The 17,242-nt window shown below is 38.9% G+C and overlaps 1 protein-coding gene across 2 annotated transcripts in view; it reads right to left on the reverse strand.

Moving 5' to 3' along the window:
- insra (insulin receptor a) overlaps nucleotides 1–14,252 on the reverse strand; it is a 57,498-nt gene extending 43,246 nt beyond the window's left edge. Inside the window, exons 1-2 of one of the 2 annotated variants that reach the window (XM_067606317.1) lie at nucleotides 12,937–14,252; nucleotides 751–1,299 (exon numbers count right to left, since the gene is read on the reverse strand). In XM_067606317.1, coding sequence (XP_067462418.1) covers nucleotides 751–1,299; nucleotides 12,937–13,036 — 649 coding nt within the window. In that variant the 5' untranslated portion in view covers nucleotides 13,037–14,252. The remainder of the gene's footprint in view (nucleotides 1–750; nucleotides 1,300–12,936) is intronic. The other variant, XM_067606316.1, reaches the window with a different exon arrangement.
- Nucleotides 14,253–17,242: the final 2,990 nt, after the last annotated feature.

Raw genomic sequence — 17,242 nt, forward strand, 5'->3', positions numbered from 1 at the left:
GTTGACTATTTCTTTGACTAACTGATTAACCATTTAGTCAACAAAATGACAAAAGACCCAACAGAGACCAAAAAAGGTGTCTTCTGATTGCTCATTCTGTCTGACTAAAAGTCCAAAACTAAAAAATATTTCATTTACAATGAAAGAAAAACAGGGAAAAACAGTAAATCTTCACATTTCAGAAGTTGAACCCTCAAAATATTTTGGCATTTTTGCTTCAAAAATGCCTAAAATCTATTGCCAACAAATCCATTATCAGATTTGTTGGTGATTAATTGTTTCAGCACTTCACAGTATTGAGCTCTGATCCAGGACTGTCTCACTATGTGTCTCAGCGGCTATCAGAAGAAATCTGAACATTTCAGTCAATCAGGTGTATGTCAAATTTGTTACAGGAAGAAGGCTGCAAACATTAACTCATCGGATCGTCTTAGCAACTTAAAATACGGATAAAAAAACAATGTCAGCTGGTGTTAAGTAACAAAAAACATGATTTATTCAGAGATTTAGTGACTTTTAAGCCCAATGCAAACCATGTAAAGTCAACAATGGTGCAGGATTTCATAGTAGCCTTAATTATATAACCTTTTAAGTCACTAAGAAGATTGCTTTCCATCCCGTGAGTATATTTGTGAGGGTCCTGGATCAGGACTTGGTAGTTCTGCTGTTTGTTTGCTTGCAGATTGTGCAACACAGATGTTAAGATGTCAGATATGAAAGTGAGCGAATTAAAACAAAAAGACTGCTTACTTCTTTGACAGTGTTTCTGCGTCCAGCATCGTTCGCTGAAGTGTCCGTTGATGGTTGTCGTCTGGCAGGTGGTCTTTCCGATGGCCACCCCCGGACACACGTCTCCACACTCTCTGTCATTCTTGTTGGCTACGATATAGTTGTCCTCCACTGAGTCCAAGATCTTGGACCAGTCCAGAGTGGAGAGATAGCAGAGATCTGGGTTCTTCTCGATTCTCACGGCTCCTCGGGTGATATTCATCAAGCTATGGAGGCCGATCTCTCTCAGCTGGAGCATCTCGAACACCACCAGGGCATAGTTGAAGAACAGGTTGTTGCCTCTGATGACTGTCAGGTTGGGGAAGAGATCGCTGAGGCTCTCCAAGCCGTAAACCCTGAACAGCAACAGGTAGTCCGTGACCACTGTCAGCTTAGGGAAACTGAGGCCTCGAAAATCCTCAGGCTTGGTCCTAAACATAAGTAAGATCTTCAGGTGGCCTTCAATCACAGTGCAGTTCTCGAGCGTCTGCAGGTTGGTCACATTATTCCGGATGTCCTTGCTTGGACAAACTGAAAAGACATAAAAAGGGAAGACACAGGTTCTTTAGAGACTAGGTGCTTTCATGGGAGTCACACAAAATAAAGCAAGTAATGAAAAAGGCTCAAACTTATCTTGTTTTGGGCTAAAAAATATTTTTCAATCATCAATTAAGTGTTGAACTTTGCAGCATAATCTTAAGGCGAACTAAAAATAGCACTGCATTATGGAAAGGAAGTGTTATGAATAACAACAAAAAAATTCCCAAAGACAAATTTATCTTTTGCATTTGTCAGAAGATTACAACTGCTGAACGTGACCGATCCGTTAGGCAAGACGTCTGCTCTGCAAACTGGAAAAACAGGGTCGAAGAAGTCAGACACGGTCTCAAGGAGGGAAAAAAATAGATCTCTTGGTAATTAGAGGGGATATTTTACTGAAAAATATGTGGTTATGTCCCTGGCTTTGATGAAGACCAGACCATCTTTGCTGACATTTTGTTTAGCAACCACATTTCTGGCAGTAAGCCACTGTCAAATAGGGAGTGCTGTCATCAGAGTGAAGCTGTGCTCATCCTTAGTTAGTTGATTTGTGGGGTTGCTTCTGTAACTCAGACCATTAAAAACATTAGCTAACCCATTAAAAATATTTGTCTGTGAGGGGAATTGAAGTACTAACGGTCAAGTATTGCAGCAGTAGTAGATTTGTGGCTTCTGTCAGTCCTCACCCAGACACATCATACTGTGCGATGAGGAATTCTTTGACTGTTTTTGCGCAGACGGGCTACATTTTTCTCTGTCTCAATCATTCTCGATCCTACGGTATCACAATGACACGGTAAGACACGAATGTAGGGCTGCAACTAAAAAAGTATTAATGTGTCAATTATATTTTCATACCGTCGATTCATCATTCAATTTATTGAATGTCAAGGGGAAAAAAAAAACTGTGAAAATCACAATTTTAAGAGCATACTGTGATGAATTAGGCTACTACCTACAGTCCAAAACTCATAAATACCTCCTTCATAATGATATAAAACAGAGAAAAGCAGTAAATTTGGGGCATTTTGCTTGATAAATGACTTTTTTAAGCCTCTTTTTCTGCAACAAATACTCAATTATAATAATTTCTATTTTCTTGATTGACTAATTGATCAATTGACTAATCATTTCTAGATAAATGCAGTGGATTCAACTCCACTGTGACTGCAGATAAAGCACTGCATGGACTTCTTGAAACCTATTGCTAAATCAAACATTATTACACTCGGGGGGATTCTTTATGGAGAAAGCTGACGGTAATGAGGACATCCTCAACTCTCCTTAAACTTCTGGAAATCAGCCAACATCTTCGACATATGCTTTGTGTGACATAACAGTAAAAGTAACAATGGCCATAAAGATGTTTTCCTTTACAGGTGCAACATGGGAAATTCCAGGCCCGATATTCACAGTTCACGAGTCACGGGTGCATCTGGAAGTGTGCTGCCTGGTGAGAGGGCTGTATTTGTTTACCAAACTACCAACCATTGAGCTGGGCGCATCAGGCCAACTGGTCAGCCATGTGTGGGAAGAGGTATAACAGCTAGGCGTGCACCTCTTTATGGCAGCAGCTCGTTTTACACCTTCTGTTGCATAACAGTACAAGACAACCGGCACACACACACACACACACACACACACACACACACACACACAGAGTGTCCAATCACAAAGTGTCCAAACAACAAGCTTTTCACTCCATGACCTTAACCAGAAAGCTCACGCTGCAGCAATTATCCAGGGTTCAGCCTACAACTTTGCGGCTTGTTTAAAATACAAGCAAAATGTCCTAACATGGGTTTCGACTGCAGGCTATTAAAAGCAACTCGGCTCGTTAAAAAGCACATTTCTCTTTTTAAAACTGCATTTAGATCTGCAGCTCTCGTTGTGGTCTCGGGAGCGTTGCCGAATTTCACGCATGAATAGCATGCCACAAACCTGTAATTTCAACACATCCACCTCCAAATGAAACATTTCCTATTAAACTTCCCGAGGAGACTGCAACAGATCTAGACTACTGTGGATCTACCGAACGCATTTTACAATTACGACGACGCCTCCGTCTTTCTCATACAACCACACACAAAACATAATTTATTGGACAAAAGATGCCAGGAATGAACAATACGAGGGACAGTGGTTCTGCAGTTTCAGAAATATCAACGGACATATCAACTGAGTACTGAGTGACCCTGTGGAGAAGGCGAATCATCACAGGGCGGCGAGTCCAGGCTCCTATCACAGTGTACACTTTCAGCCAGGCCAGTATTTTTAGCACCGCATTCCCAATAGAGAATCTAATACACTCCGGCCGTACCGATAGTGGCTCACATTGGAAACTGGAACATGGCAGCCCTGGTGTGTAAGGCAGGAATTTCAGAGCGGCAGCAGAGAAAGAACTGGCTGAGCTGACTTCTCCATGTGTGAACACTTAGTTTAGGAACAAAACTTTGGCAGAAGTAGCAAACTTTTTTGTTTTTACAGTGTTTTAGAGCCGACCACTGAAACTCGGGGGGCCGTGACACAACTCTGGGCAAAACAAACCAGGTGCATCCTAGAATTTAAATGCACGCCGTATTGTTGAGAAAGAGAGAAAAAAAAAAACTGGGAGACATCACAAAGGTTACCATGGTGACTGGGCCGGCTCCAGCTCTCCATACATCACCTACTTTGAGCCAGACAAGACTGAAAACACGGCCACGGCGCTCTGAATCATTAATCAGTCATTAGAAGGGCAGTTTCCATTGACCGATGCCATCAGACATGTCTACTACCGTCCGCACCTCTGAGACAGATGCACTTTTAAGGTTAATTAAAAACAAGCAGTATGACGACTGCCTGTTTCAGCACCACTGTGTGCAAGAACAAACCTGTTAATAATAACGGGCTGGCGAGAGCTTTTAAGGTCATAGCTGGTGTTATTTTATCTTTCATTTGCAACAAGCATGAAAAGACTAAAACCAACAATCAGTTTATCCTAACAAGGAGAGGCCAGTTGATTTTGTATTTGTGTCTTTTTTTTTTTTTTTTCGAACACAGATGCAAATCAAAGTGTTTTACATGAAGCTCTGAAATGCATTTAACAACACAAAGAGGAGGAAAATAAATCTAAGTAGAGCACTTATGTTGATTTGTGACCCATTATTTATTTTGGAAATAGGACTTTTGGAAGAAAGAAAAAAAAAAAATCCAAACTCCACTTGGTCCATTTACTCTCTTTTGCTGGATCTTTCATCTGTATCACACAGTCTTCCTCAGCAGTAATGTTTAACTTAGAGCCAACAGGAATGGGAAGTCCTAAAAATGTCATGTATGAAAATCATAAAAGCACAGTCAACAGATCCAGATCCATCTCCGTGACAACTGAGCAAACTTAACCTACTGATGAAGACTATGGAGTGCGGTTGAAAGCGTGCATTTAAGTAGTAGTAGTAGTTTAAATAAACAAAACAATAGACAAAACTATTCTGTTTAATTGAAGTAATAAATAGCCTAAAAATTCACACTGGGTTTAATATACCTGCCTACCTATCTGATAAAGAACATCACACAGTAGTATAGAAAATTATTCAAAGAAGTATTATCCGTGTAGCAACAGAAATAAAAACATAAGACAGTCATGCCATTGCATTAGGTGATGTATTCCTTATAGGGATGCAGCTAAGGATTATTTTCATTATTGACTAATCTGCCGATTATTTTCTTGGTTAGTCGTTTTGTCTATAAAATAGTGCAAAATGCCCGTTATAATTTCTTAAAGCTCTTTAAATGTCTTGTTTTGTCTGTTCAACAATCCAAAATCCAAAGATATTCCGTTTACTATCATGTATGACACAGAAAAGCTACAAATTTGAGAAGCTGCAACGACAGAATATTTGGCCTTTTTGCTAAGAAAATGACTAAAACAATTATTCAGTTATCAAAATAGTTGGAGATTATCAACTAATCGATTCTCTGATTTGTTGCAACTCTCATACCTTCATTTCATTGACCACTACCAACTAACAATACTTGTTAGTCAGATAAATTGTAGACTTTGGACTCTTCAGGTGATTCGTTATTATTACTAAAGGATCAATAACACGTAAGCGTTATCCTTTAACTTTTAGGCATCATTTAAACATATCACTAGTATATAATCTATATCTGGATATAAGGAAAGAAAAAACAACAACATGTTATTGCTTAATATAAGTACATGTAGTGTACAGTGCAATTTGAATATGTTCTGATCTATCAGGCGACATCTGTCTGGTTGAGGTCAGACTCCAGTCAAAGTAAGTCGGGCGTAAAGGAAATCCATACAGCTTGATCACATTTGAGAGGGAAAAAAAAAAAAAAAACCTGACTGTGAGATGAAAATGTCATGTCAATGTTTGTTGACAGCTGACTTCTGCGACCTTGTTTGTGCACTTTTCATATCACAACTCTGTAACATAAATGCACACAAGCTTGCACACAAGACAAACAACATTAATACCAAGTGTAAATGCAAAAGCCCATGAAGGCACGTTGTTGTCCTGATAATAACTCCAGATAGATGCCGCTGTGAACGCCTGATGTAAAATTGTGTGTAGGTCACATGACGGTACTAAAATTAAATCCACATGTACTGAACTATAACTGTGAAAAGTTGAGATACATGCAGAACACAAACGCTGTACATATCTGTACTTAAAGACTCGACTGTCCGTCCGCTGGCGTGCTCAGCAGCAAACTTGCAATCCTTTCACTACAGCTGCAAGCATCAACAGGCACTAATGCTTCTGATCTTGTGAAGGAGGTGGATGGGGAGCGGAGGGGAGCGGAGGGGAGGGGAGGAGGGGAGGGGAGTGGAGGAGGGGGGGAGCTACAGGTTGTTAGACTGATGGTGTATATTATCGCTGGGCCTCAGAGAGAACTGAGGCCTCAATAAGCATGCAGGAACACAAACATTCGGTGATTGCAACACTTCCCTTTTCAAGGTTTCGCTGTTCTGTTGTTTTCCAACCTAGACTAAAACTAACTGCAGATCCCCAAAATGCCGAGGTCACCGAGATATAACGTACACGTTCGCCGTTTCCAAACTGACGTGTGATGTAATCCACTTAAAGAACAGCTGTAAAACCTAATCGTCCGTCGGTTTCAAGGTATACAATGAAAACAGCTCACTAATAATAACTCCTGCCTTTATCAGTACATACAGTACATACTGTTTTCAAAGTAACATCCAAAGGGAAACTAGTTGAAACTCTGACAATTGTTAGTCAGCACACAACCATTTAACTCTGCATAGCTCTCCACTGCAGTTACATTTAACTAAGACAAGCTTTCATCTCTTTATTTGCATGGGATTAGATATTACAGCAGTTACTACAACTCTGTGAGATACAACCTTCTTAGGAAATTGCTCAAGAGTCAAGGCCATACTGAACTGTATAGGCTCTCCTATAAATGTCTTTCAAGCAGGTGCAGGGGGAAAGGAGCTTATCAAATTGCCGGCTGTTTGGTAGGGGCAACATCGCCGAGTGCAGCGCATTAATAATACAATACAGTACATAACAGTCCGGGGAATACAATTAGACCAATGTAATTCAGGCCTCTAGTCTCTAAACAGGGTGAAATGGAGTAAAAGAGAGAGCTTGCAAACCACAAGCTCCCTCTGGGGATTGTGTGATTTGTGAGGGCTGCAACTAACAATTATGTTCATTGTTGATTAATCTGTCGCTTGTTTTTTTTTTTTTTCAACTAACTGATTCGTTGTGTCGTCTAGATGTTTTGGCATTTTCAAATGTCTTTTTTTTTTATTTGTCAGACCAATTGTCCAAAAGGACTTAAGAGTAAGACAATACAGTAATTTAACACTAGAAACTCTGAGCGTCCTGCTGACACAACAAGTGTTAACCGCATCAGTTAGAGTTATTGTGGGCATTAAAGCCGACGTTGGCTTTGAGGTAATTATTACCTCTAAAGTGTGAGTACACAATAACAAGCATTCCTTTCCTTTTGACAGGGGCACGGTGCCAAGGGTAAAGATCTGACACAACAAGCTTTCCTTTTCAGATACGTCTGTGTGTGTGTGCGGTAGAAGCGAAGGAGTGCAGGTGTGCCAGATTACTCTGTTTTCAAGCTGTATATAATTTCCAAACGTGAACCTGCCAGCCGTGATTACACGGACATTGTTGAAGGAGACAAGTGCAAAAATCATTCTTTTGTATACATGTCAAACGCGCTCATGACTTTGGTACTTGAGACAGCAGAGGCAGTTTGTGTGTAGTGTTTTTTTTTGTCTGAGTGTTTTTGGAGAGGTGGAAGGGTGCCAGTTTCATCACCTACAATTGCTCTCCTGTCGGGGGCCGTAAATCAAGGCTTGCTGGGTTTTTGGCTCGCTGCCCGCCTACAAGACCTGCTCCGACCAGAGTGATACTCAACAAAAGCCGGCTGGTTGCTTCATGGCGAGCCCCTGCTGTTTGACGCTCTTGATAGGCTTTTTGAGTTTCACTATGAATGAAAAGTGCACTATGAATTAAAAGCATTATTATTATGTCTGTTGATGACACGGCGGAGCAAAAACACTGCAGTCTGACAACCCGACCAACCTGAAACCTCAACCTGAGGTGAACCGAGCTGGAAGTTAAGATGCAGTTTGTGTCTCTCATGTATTACCATGATGTTGAAATTGTAAATATGGATGATGTGCAAAGACTGAGTCGGCTGTTCACATGTGAAACATATAAATTAGCCGGTTATCTGGAGAAAGCCTGGGAGAAGAGGAAAAAAAAAAAAAAGCTCTTTATCCAGATAATCTGTAGATATGTAACAGTCCTTTATGTGAACAGTACATTTGGGATTTTTTGTTTTGTTTTGTTTTTATCTTGTTTGTTTTTCTTTTCTTTTCCTTTTTCCACATGCTTTGTATACGCCGGAAGATGTATGTTTTGTAAAACAGCGGTGTCTTGTAATCCCAAGTGGTACGGGCCAAATGTTTGGCATGACATAGAAGTAAAAATAAAACAAAACAAAAAAAATAAAAAACAACCGAGTCACAGAGTTAAGCACCCGTTTTTTTTTTTAGTAATAATAACTGGCAAAGAAGCTTTCCAGAAGCTCGTTCAACAACAATTACTGCTGTTTTGAAGGTATTTCCAGAATCCTGAAAGACTTTTCTAACAATCTGAATGAAAAAATATCCCGTCGGCTACACACACACAAACACAAAAAAGATTTTTCACCAGGTTTCCAAGTATGTTTCCAATCAAAGTAGTTGCACGACAAGAAAACATAAACCTAGTATTCTAGCTAAAACTACATTATAATACAATGTTACATCAATATCGAGAAATATAACTAATATCGAAACTTTTTTATTTTGTTTCACACGGTGCAAATTAAGCACAGACGTGAAATTTCAGGCAAATGTTTTTGTTATATAAACAATGGTGCAACGAGGGAAATCTGTTACAAATCATCTTCATTGTGCAGCTGTCAGAATATTTTCTCATCCAGATGGTTACAAGAGAACCTGAGTCGAGTCCATTTTTATTTGTATAACCTAATATCACAAATTTGTCGCTTTGCAATCTGTGCAGCATCTTCTATCCTTAGACTCTTTCGATTTGAAGGAAAAAATCCCAGAAAAAAACCTTTAGCGGGGAAAAAACTTGAAACTTGAGGATTCTGGAAATACATTCAGAACAGTAGGAGGTTGTTAAATGACCCACTGGGCTTTTCAAAGATCACTGTGTATGTATTTTTTCAGAAAGAAAAGATACCCGGCTTCCACTCTTATGGAATAGAAATACATGAGACACAAACTGGGGGGCTAACAGGAAGTGTGACATATGTAATGAAACATAAGACACGTTTGTTGTCACATGGCTCTAAAATTTCAACTGCCATCAGATGCTAAATAAATTAAATCTATTCACACTGCCTCTATTAAATATAAGCTTCCATTATTAAGGGAATTTTTCCATCAAGCTGAGCTGGACAGCTACCAACAAGTAGCTGAGAAGATTTCCTGACTTCGACACTGGTCAGTCCAGCTTATGAAATCCACCAGTGTGAGGCCCAGGTTCCACTCTTCCCTTCTGTGGTTCACTCTCAAGTCTGAGAGGAGGAGGAGGAGGAGGAGGAGGGGAGGACGAGGAGGAGGAGGAGGAGGGGAGAGAAGCTGCAGTGCAATTACACAACTTGCTTTTGATTTATGTCTTAAAATTCTCGCTCAAACTGGTTTGATGACATCGCTCCCTATGGCCCCTCGCTAAAATCTGATGAAAGGTGAGAGAGCTTGTGCTTTTCTTTTCTTCGAAGGGCCTCTTAAATCGAGCTCCTGATACATAAGACTCCCTTTCACACACACGCTGCACCCCTAAAGTTATCCGGACATTACCCGGAGGAGCTGTATGTGAGAATGTAAATGTCCAAATCAGTTGGACTGGACATTAAACGGACTTTACTCTGCCAGCTCCCTGATACAAAGTCCATGTAATGTCCGATTGAGTCCATGTGTGAATACAGCAGGTCATTTTTCCAGAGGATTCACAGCAGGCGAGTGGGCGTATTGATGATGTTTATATCATGCAACTGGTGCGAAACTGGAAGAGTACAAACATCTGAAAGTGAAGAAAATGGGTCATTTACACAAAGACGACAACAAAAAGAGTCTAACTGGGGAGACGATGAGATTCAGAAACTTCTGCCGGTAAGCGCTGACACCACAATCGTCACACAAATTCAAGGAACGGCAAGAGATGTGGTTGTTTATGACCAAATTACTAACCGGATACGTGACCGCATGTACTTTTTGCGTCATGTCCTGCCTCCTGCACGCTCTACCAAAGCGCCACCCCTCGCCTAAACCGAGGAATTTTAAAGCCACAGACTGTGTTTACATACAGTGGACAAACTTCTTATATCTCATACTGTACATAGAAGCAGGAGCTCCTGATAATCCGTCTGTGAAATAAATAAAACAGTTTACTGTGTGTGTGCTAGTGTCAAAATTACTATAAACCTTGAAGCTATTTTTTCTTGCAGAACAGATAACACATGAAAGCAACAGTATTTACTGAGTGATAATCTATATTAAAGTATCTCTAAAAGCCTGTGATTTACTGCAATTGTACATCAAAACTAACGTCAGGTATTTGGACACGTGCTCTCTTTCTAAGCAAAGATTTTAAGGAAACTGGTAAACGTTAAATCATACAAAAACATTCTTCTTAAACATGTCAATCACACTAAATAGTGTTAATTAACATTTAAGCATTGTTCTACATCAAATCACGCAGCTGCCTGTCAGCAATTTTTACCGGTAATTTTTCAGTTAATTTCAGCGTATACAATTCAAAACAAAGCGATGACAGATGGGCTGAACATAAGCTTAAGTTCTTCACAATCAGTTATTAAGCTTAACGCAGAAGATAAACCACATGAAAAGCTGTTTTTACACAAAGAAGTTTGGAAATGTTTCATCACAGTCAACAGGAACATAAACTGAATCATCCGCTTACATAAATCGACAGTATTTCCTGGTGTGTGGAACTAGTGGCTGCAACTAGTGATCAGTTTCATTATCAGTTAATCTGTTGGTTATTCTCTTGATGAATCAAATAGTTGTTTGATCCATAAAATGTTAGAAAATGTTGATCACTTTTTCCCCCAAAGCCCAAGATCACGTCCCGACCAACAGTCCAAAAACCAAAGATATTCAGTTTACTATCATAGAAGACTGAATAAAACAGAAAATATTCACATTTAAGCAGCTGGAATCAATGAATTTAGATTTTTTATTCCTTAAAAAATGACTCTAAACAACTATCAAAACAGTTGGCAACTAATCGATCAATCATTGCAGCTCTATACGGGACAATGGCTGAACTGTGTAATGTTATGTTTGCCAGACTGCTCTTTAAAAAGGTACACTTAAGTACAGTAGTTTAAACAAGCAAGTGGTCCCACAGGTTTTCTATACATTTCCACATAAGTACAAGTAACATTTACTTCAAGCAACAGATTCCAACAGAGTGAAACAGTGAGTGTGTGCAGTCATTGTGGCGAAAATGTCTCCGAGTGATTGCAAATGTGTTCATTCATTCTTATCACCCAGGCTTCTTGGCTGGTGAATATAAAGGAGCTGTCAGGAGCTGTAAAGAGGGGTTATTGTTAAATTCCTGCACCGGCCACAGCAACAAACCGATGCTTTCCATCTTACAATAGACAGACAATTAATTCTCCTAAAATTCACAGACTCCTTATTTGGGACAAAACATTTTGTTTACAGTTCCTGCACTCAAATGGCCGATAAGTGTTAACCTTTGTCCCTTCAATGAAGTGACTGTCTACAACACCACTGTTGCTGCCTACGTGCCTTTTATCAAATCACAATCACTGACAAAACACAAAAAAATCTGTATGGGAATATTGCAGTAGAGACTTACAGGGTGTCTGTACTTTTAAGTAGTACGCTTGTAGTATTTCTCAGCAGGTTATTTTGTATGTTTAATATAGTTCTTACAAGATACTGTATGTAGTTTGTAATTTGTTTATCAGAGCCACAGCAGAAGTTGATTAATTGATTAGTTGCCAACAACTAAATTACACACCAAGTAGTTTGATAGTTGATTAATAGTTTTGAGTAATTTTTTGAGAAAAAAAAGTCTTCTCATGTGAATATTTTCTGCTTTCTTTAGTCTTCTACGACAGTAAACTGAATATCTTTGGGTTGTGGACAGAAGAAAACATTTGAAGACATTACCTTGGGCTTTGGTAAACAGTGATCGACATTTTATTGACCAAACAACTAATGGATTAATCGAGAAAAGAATCGATAATGAAACTGATCACTAGTTGCAGCCCTAGTCCCCTGTGCACCAGGAAATACTGTCGTTTTATGTAAGCCGATGATTCAGTTTATGTTCCTGCTGACTGTGATGAAACATTTCCAAACGTATTGGTCTAAAAACAGCTCTTCATGTGATTTACCTGCTGCTTTAGGCTTTATAACTGATTGTGAAGAACTTTGGCTTGTGTTCAGTCCATCTGTCATTGCTTTATTTTGAATTGAATACTGTGAAAAGTATTGAAAAAAATACAGGTAAAAATTGCTGACAGGTAGCTGCATGAAAGATAAATTGAACTAATGTAGAATAATGTTTAAAAAGCACCACTGTATAGAAATTAAATGTATTTTACAATGTTAATAAACACTAGGCTATTTAGTATGACTGACATGTATAAAATTAATGATTTTAATGCTCAGCATTTTCCTTAAAATCTATATAGTGTCCAATGATGATTATTAAAACATTTATGTAGGTCTAAATCGTCTATAAGGGGAATCCATGTGATTAATTTAAAGGAATAATAGCAATAGGAATAATTCAGTTAATTCATTATAGGAAAAAGTGTATTTTTTTGGTCAAAGGTAATCCCCTCACCTGCAAAGAAAAGAGCTTTTCTGACCATTTTCAATGAAATGTTACTGTGTAGTTTCCAATGTTTGAGCCTTTAGTATGTTGCATAATTTCTGTGCACACACATGCAGGTGAACTGTGTAATCAGCCACTTATTCAAACAATTTGACACAACAAAAATGCGTAACATTAACTTTGATAAAAAAAGGTGAGAATAAAGGTTACTTACTCTCTGCACTGGCTCGATGACAGCTCATCATGAAGCAGACAGCGGCCAAAACAAAACCCACAGTCCGGAGACACATAACTGACTCGGGATAAGTCACCATCCAGCACTATTCCGGCTCAAATTCTCAATAATCCTTGGCGAGGAGGACAGCTCAGACTGGAGGAGTAATGCCTTCAGGAAATTGTTTTTATTTTGTGGCATGGGCCAACAGGTAAACAAAAATAAATAAACGACATCCCGGAAGATGGGCGGAGGAACGAGTCCAACGTGTTCAGTCAAACACAAGCTAACACTGCTGCTGCTGCTGCTGCTAAAGTTAGCCACCTCATGGAAAAGCCCCGTTAACAAACACAAGCACGGGACATGAGTGCTCCCTTTATGTGTCTTGCTTGGTTTAACTGTCCCAGTTCAGTTTGCCCGTGTCGATTAAATAAAAACGGTGCCAAAACAAGACTTTTGTTGGCCGGGCAGAAGCTAACGTTAGTGCTAGCAAACGGCAGTTAGGCTAGCTAGCTAGCTAGTCCAGGCCACAAGTGAAGTTTGCGCTGCTACACGTCAACCCTTTTCAATTAATTTTTAACATAAACAAATCTCACTCACAAGCACACACCTGCAAAACATCTTCATTTTACTGAAAAAGTTGCATGCATGAAAATTTCTGTGACGGCGACCTTTAACTTAATTCAGAGGATTTTTTTTGGAGGCGTTTGCTGCTGACTCGATGGTTGTGGCATGCGTGGCGTAACGTTAGCGTGTCTTTCGTTTAAAAAAAAAAAACATCACACACACACACACACAGAAATCCCCCCAAAAGTCCTCCAGCGAGCACAAAACATTAGTTTCTTTTGCTTGTGAAATAACGCAGTTTTTTTCCTCCTCCAGTCCGTGCAGAGATTTCAGTGAGACCTCCGCTGACAGACAGACTCCGTCGTGGCTCAGCAGCAGGCAGCTCTCCTGTTTGTTTTTTTGTTGCTGTTTAGGAATTATTAAAATTAAAAACACCAAATGCTCCGGGTTGTGCTCATGCTCCACACAGCTGGCTGGTGTCACAACTCAAGCCTTTATCTGTGTAAGAGAAAAAAGTAGGTGGAATAAAGTTTGAGAGTTATTTTTCTTCTTCTTCTTCTTTTTCTTCTTCCACAGACAGAGGTAGATTGTACAGTCTCCCAGGTCCTGTAGGATCCCCCTTCTTCCCAGCCTCTCCGCCAGTAAACAAACCCTGCCAGTGAGCCAGATGGGCTTGAGGGGAAATACGGACTGGAGCTTATTGGATTACACAACAAACTGATCCCACTGTCAGGCGGTAAAAAAAAAAAAAAGTAATCAAGTTATTTCTACTAGTAACTTCTAGAGTGAACTGGATTTATATTTTAATTTCATGATGCTGATTTATTGCTATGAGGGCTGCAACTAATTGTTTTCATCATAGGTTAAAGGATAGGTTCACAATTTTTCAAGTGTGTCTTAAAACAATATTCATGTACCCAAATTAACATTTAAATAGGTTTTTCTTGCTGTAATAACTCCTCCTGTTCATACTGGCCATTAGAAGATTTCTTCATAATGTACTAATAATGTAAGTGATAAGGAGAAAAAATCCACAACTGTCCTTCTGTGCAAAAATGTATTTAAATGTTTATGAAGCTCGTATGAAGCTTCAGCCATCCAAATGAGTCAAATCAAGTAGATATCTGCCACATTTACAGTCTTTTTAGTGCTAAAGTGCCCTATTTTGTTTTGTTATTATACTTCCACCGCAGCTTAACAGGGAAACACTGTGAGAGGAAACACAAAGAGGGAATTTGATGCTAAAAAGACTGTAAATGTGGCAGATATCCACTTGATATGACTAACTCACGCTGCTGAAGCCTCATATAAGCTTAAACAAAAGACTAAAAACAATTAATTGACTATCAAAATAGTTGGCAATTAATTTAATAGTTGTTAACTAATTGAATAATTGACTGCAGCTCTAATTGCTTTTTAAATTAAAGTACTATTATTATTTCTAAAAACACTAGTATATTGCTTTTATACTATTATTATTATTATTATTACTGTTAATAGTATTTTATCATCTTAAATTTAAAAAGGATATTTTCCCAAAACACCAGTCTAACGAAATCTTGTTTTTTTTATTCAGCAGTGGTCCAGTTTCAGTTAAAATAGATTGAAATGAAACAGTCTGGGGATCATTAACATAATAATACCATTATTCATGGCCTACTACTCTAATTGGATAACAGCCTGAGTTTGCCCCCTCCCCTAACTGAATCAAGTGCTGAACAACACGAGGCCTCTCTCAGTCTGCGTTCTTGTCTCTACTTGTGTTCTTGTGAAATGTCATCAGTTGCAGCCAAAGAACTGTTCCAATTCAAAGTCCACTTCCAGCGAAGTACAATCCAAATGCCCGGATGTGTACTTGCTCCGCCCGTTTTATTGTTGATATTTTTCCAGGCGATAAAGTAACCATTTAAATTCCCAATATGTGGTCTGCTTATCCAAATAATTCCTATTTGGGGATTTGCTCTGATGTTTTTAGAGATGTGAGGAGCTACTGGTTCAGTCATCTCAGCTGCTGGCAGCCCCAGTCCTGAGATGATCAACTGGTCTACGTCCATTGTCATCTCAGGGAGAACATGATCTGACAAAACTGATCTGTGCAGCTCTTTGGTGATTTACCGCTGGCTCTAATGTCTTGCAGCATTTTGATATATGATATAATTCCTTTTGGTAGATAAATGTTGGTCTCACAGATGAAATCTAACACTTTTAGCTGCCAGATTAGTTTGTCTGAATGTAAAGTGAAGCTTCGTGTTTTTACTGGACAAAACAAATCTTAACCTCTATCTTAAATCTTAGCTGATAGTTCAGTTGTCATCTTCAATTTTATTTGTTTACATTGTGACATCACACATAAGGGCAGATTAGTTTAATGTTTTACAGTCCTCCATTAACTCTCTCTGACATCAAAATACGCAACTTATTTATAACAATACATAAAGCTCTATATAGACTTCTGATAAAAACTCAGAATGACTTTAATGCCAATATGTACCATAGATCTTACCAGAATTGTTTTGGTTAGGTGAAAAAACACTGAAAAGCACTAATGTTATTGTGCAAATAAACAGTATTTATATTTATTTATTTTATTTTATTTAACTGGGACAATAAACAGTATATTTATTGAACCAGATAAAGAGAAAAGCTCATTTCCATCTGTTGTCCCACCAGTGATGCAGTGAAAAGTTGCCATAATAAAAGATAAGAGTTGTGTTGAATTCAAACAATAGTATAACGTACAGTACAGTATAATGTACGTAGTTCAAGTATAGCACAAGTACGCCATGTTTTAGTGTCAAAACAAGTATATAACAGATAACACAGTGTGATTGTAGGTGTTGTGGGGTTTCTCGACTTTAACCGCATGTGAGAACAGAACGAGATTTGGTGAAGATGTGGCTGTTTTAGTGGCGGAGGTCAGTGGTAAAGTTGCCTCCTTCCTTCTTCTCACTGAAAGTTATGTTTCAATGCTGCTCACCTGATGTTAAAGTAACAAGTCAACAAGTCTGCTGCACACATGTCAAAGTGATTTAGTGATCTGTATGTTTAACAATAAGCATTTGAGCATTGTGTCTGCATCCATATGTAAGTGAAGTATTTTATGTTTGAAACTTTAGAGTTTTTAACTGATGTAAAAAAAAATCAACAACAAAAAAGTCAAAGTAAACATGACATACTGTAATACGCGCTTTCTGTCAAATATCTTCTACACATTTCGCATGCACACACGTATCTGGTTAAGAGATTGTAATTTGGGGCGAAATTGATTGAAGATCTATCTTTCAGGGATCTTGTCTCCTTGTATTTATCTATTTTGCTAATTTGATCTCAGCTTCCTTCCAATTCAATTCAAGATCACCAGCTATTAAGCGAGGCTCTGCACTGATCTAATCCAAATCCATGCAAATACTAAAAAGTGAGCGTATCCGGTTTGTCTAGATCAAAGGTGTTTGAAAGTGAAGAAGATCCTCTGTTATTCTGAGAAACTGCAGGAAAAAGACGAGGAAGGAAAATCCTTGTGCAACCCCGCAATTCTCTGAAAACAGAACTTGATTCTCCTTTTGATCCTGCAGCACACTCAGACAGGCAAATGGGGAAAAAAACCCACCAGGATTACACAATTCACACTGAGCTCACAACCGAACTCAAAGAGGCTGAAAATATCTGAGATTGTTCTTCCTGCCATGTCTGTGCCACAATGCCATCTCTATCACCACTGCTGATTCACTACCTGTTTACA

The sequence above is a fragment of the Thunnus thynnus genome, chromosome 12, assembly GCF_963924715.1.
Source record: "Thunnus thynnus chromosome 12, fThuThy2.1, whole genome shotgun sequence".
Lineage (NCBI taxonomy): Eukaryota > Metazoa > Chordata > Actinopteri > Scombriformes > Scombridae > Thunnus > Thunnus thynnus.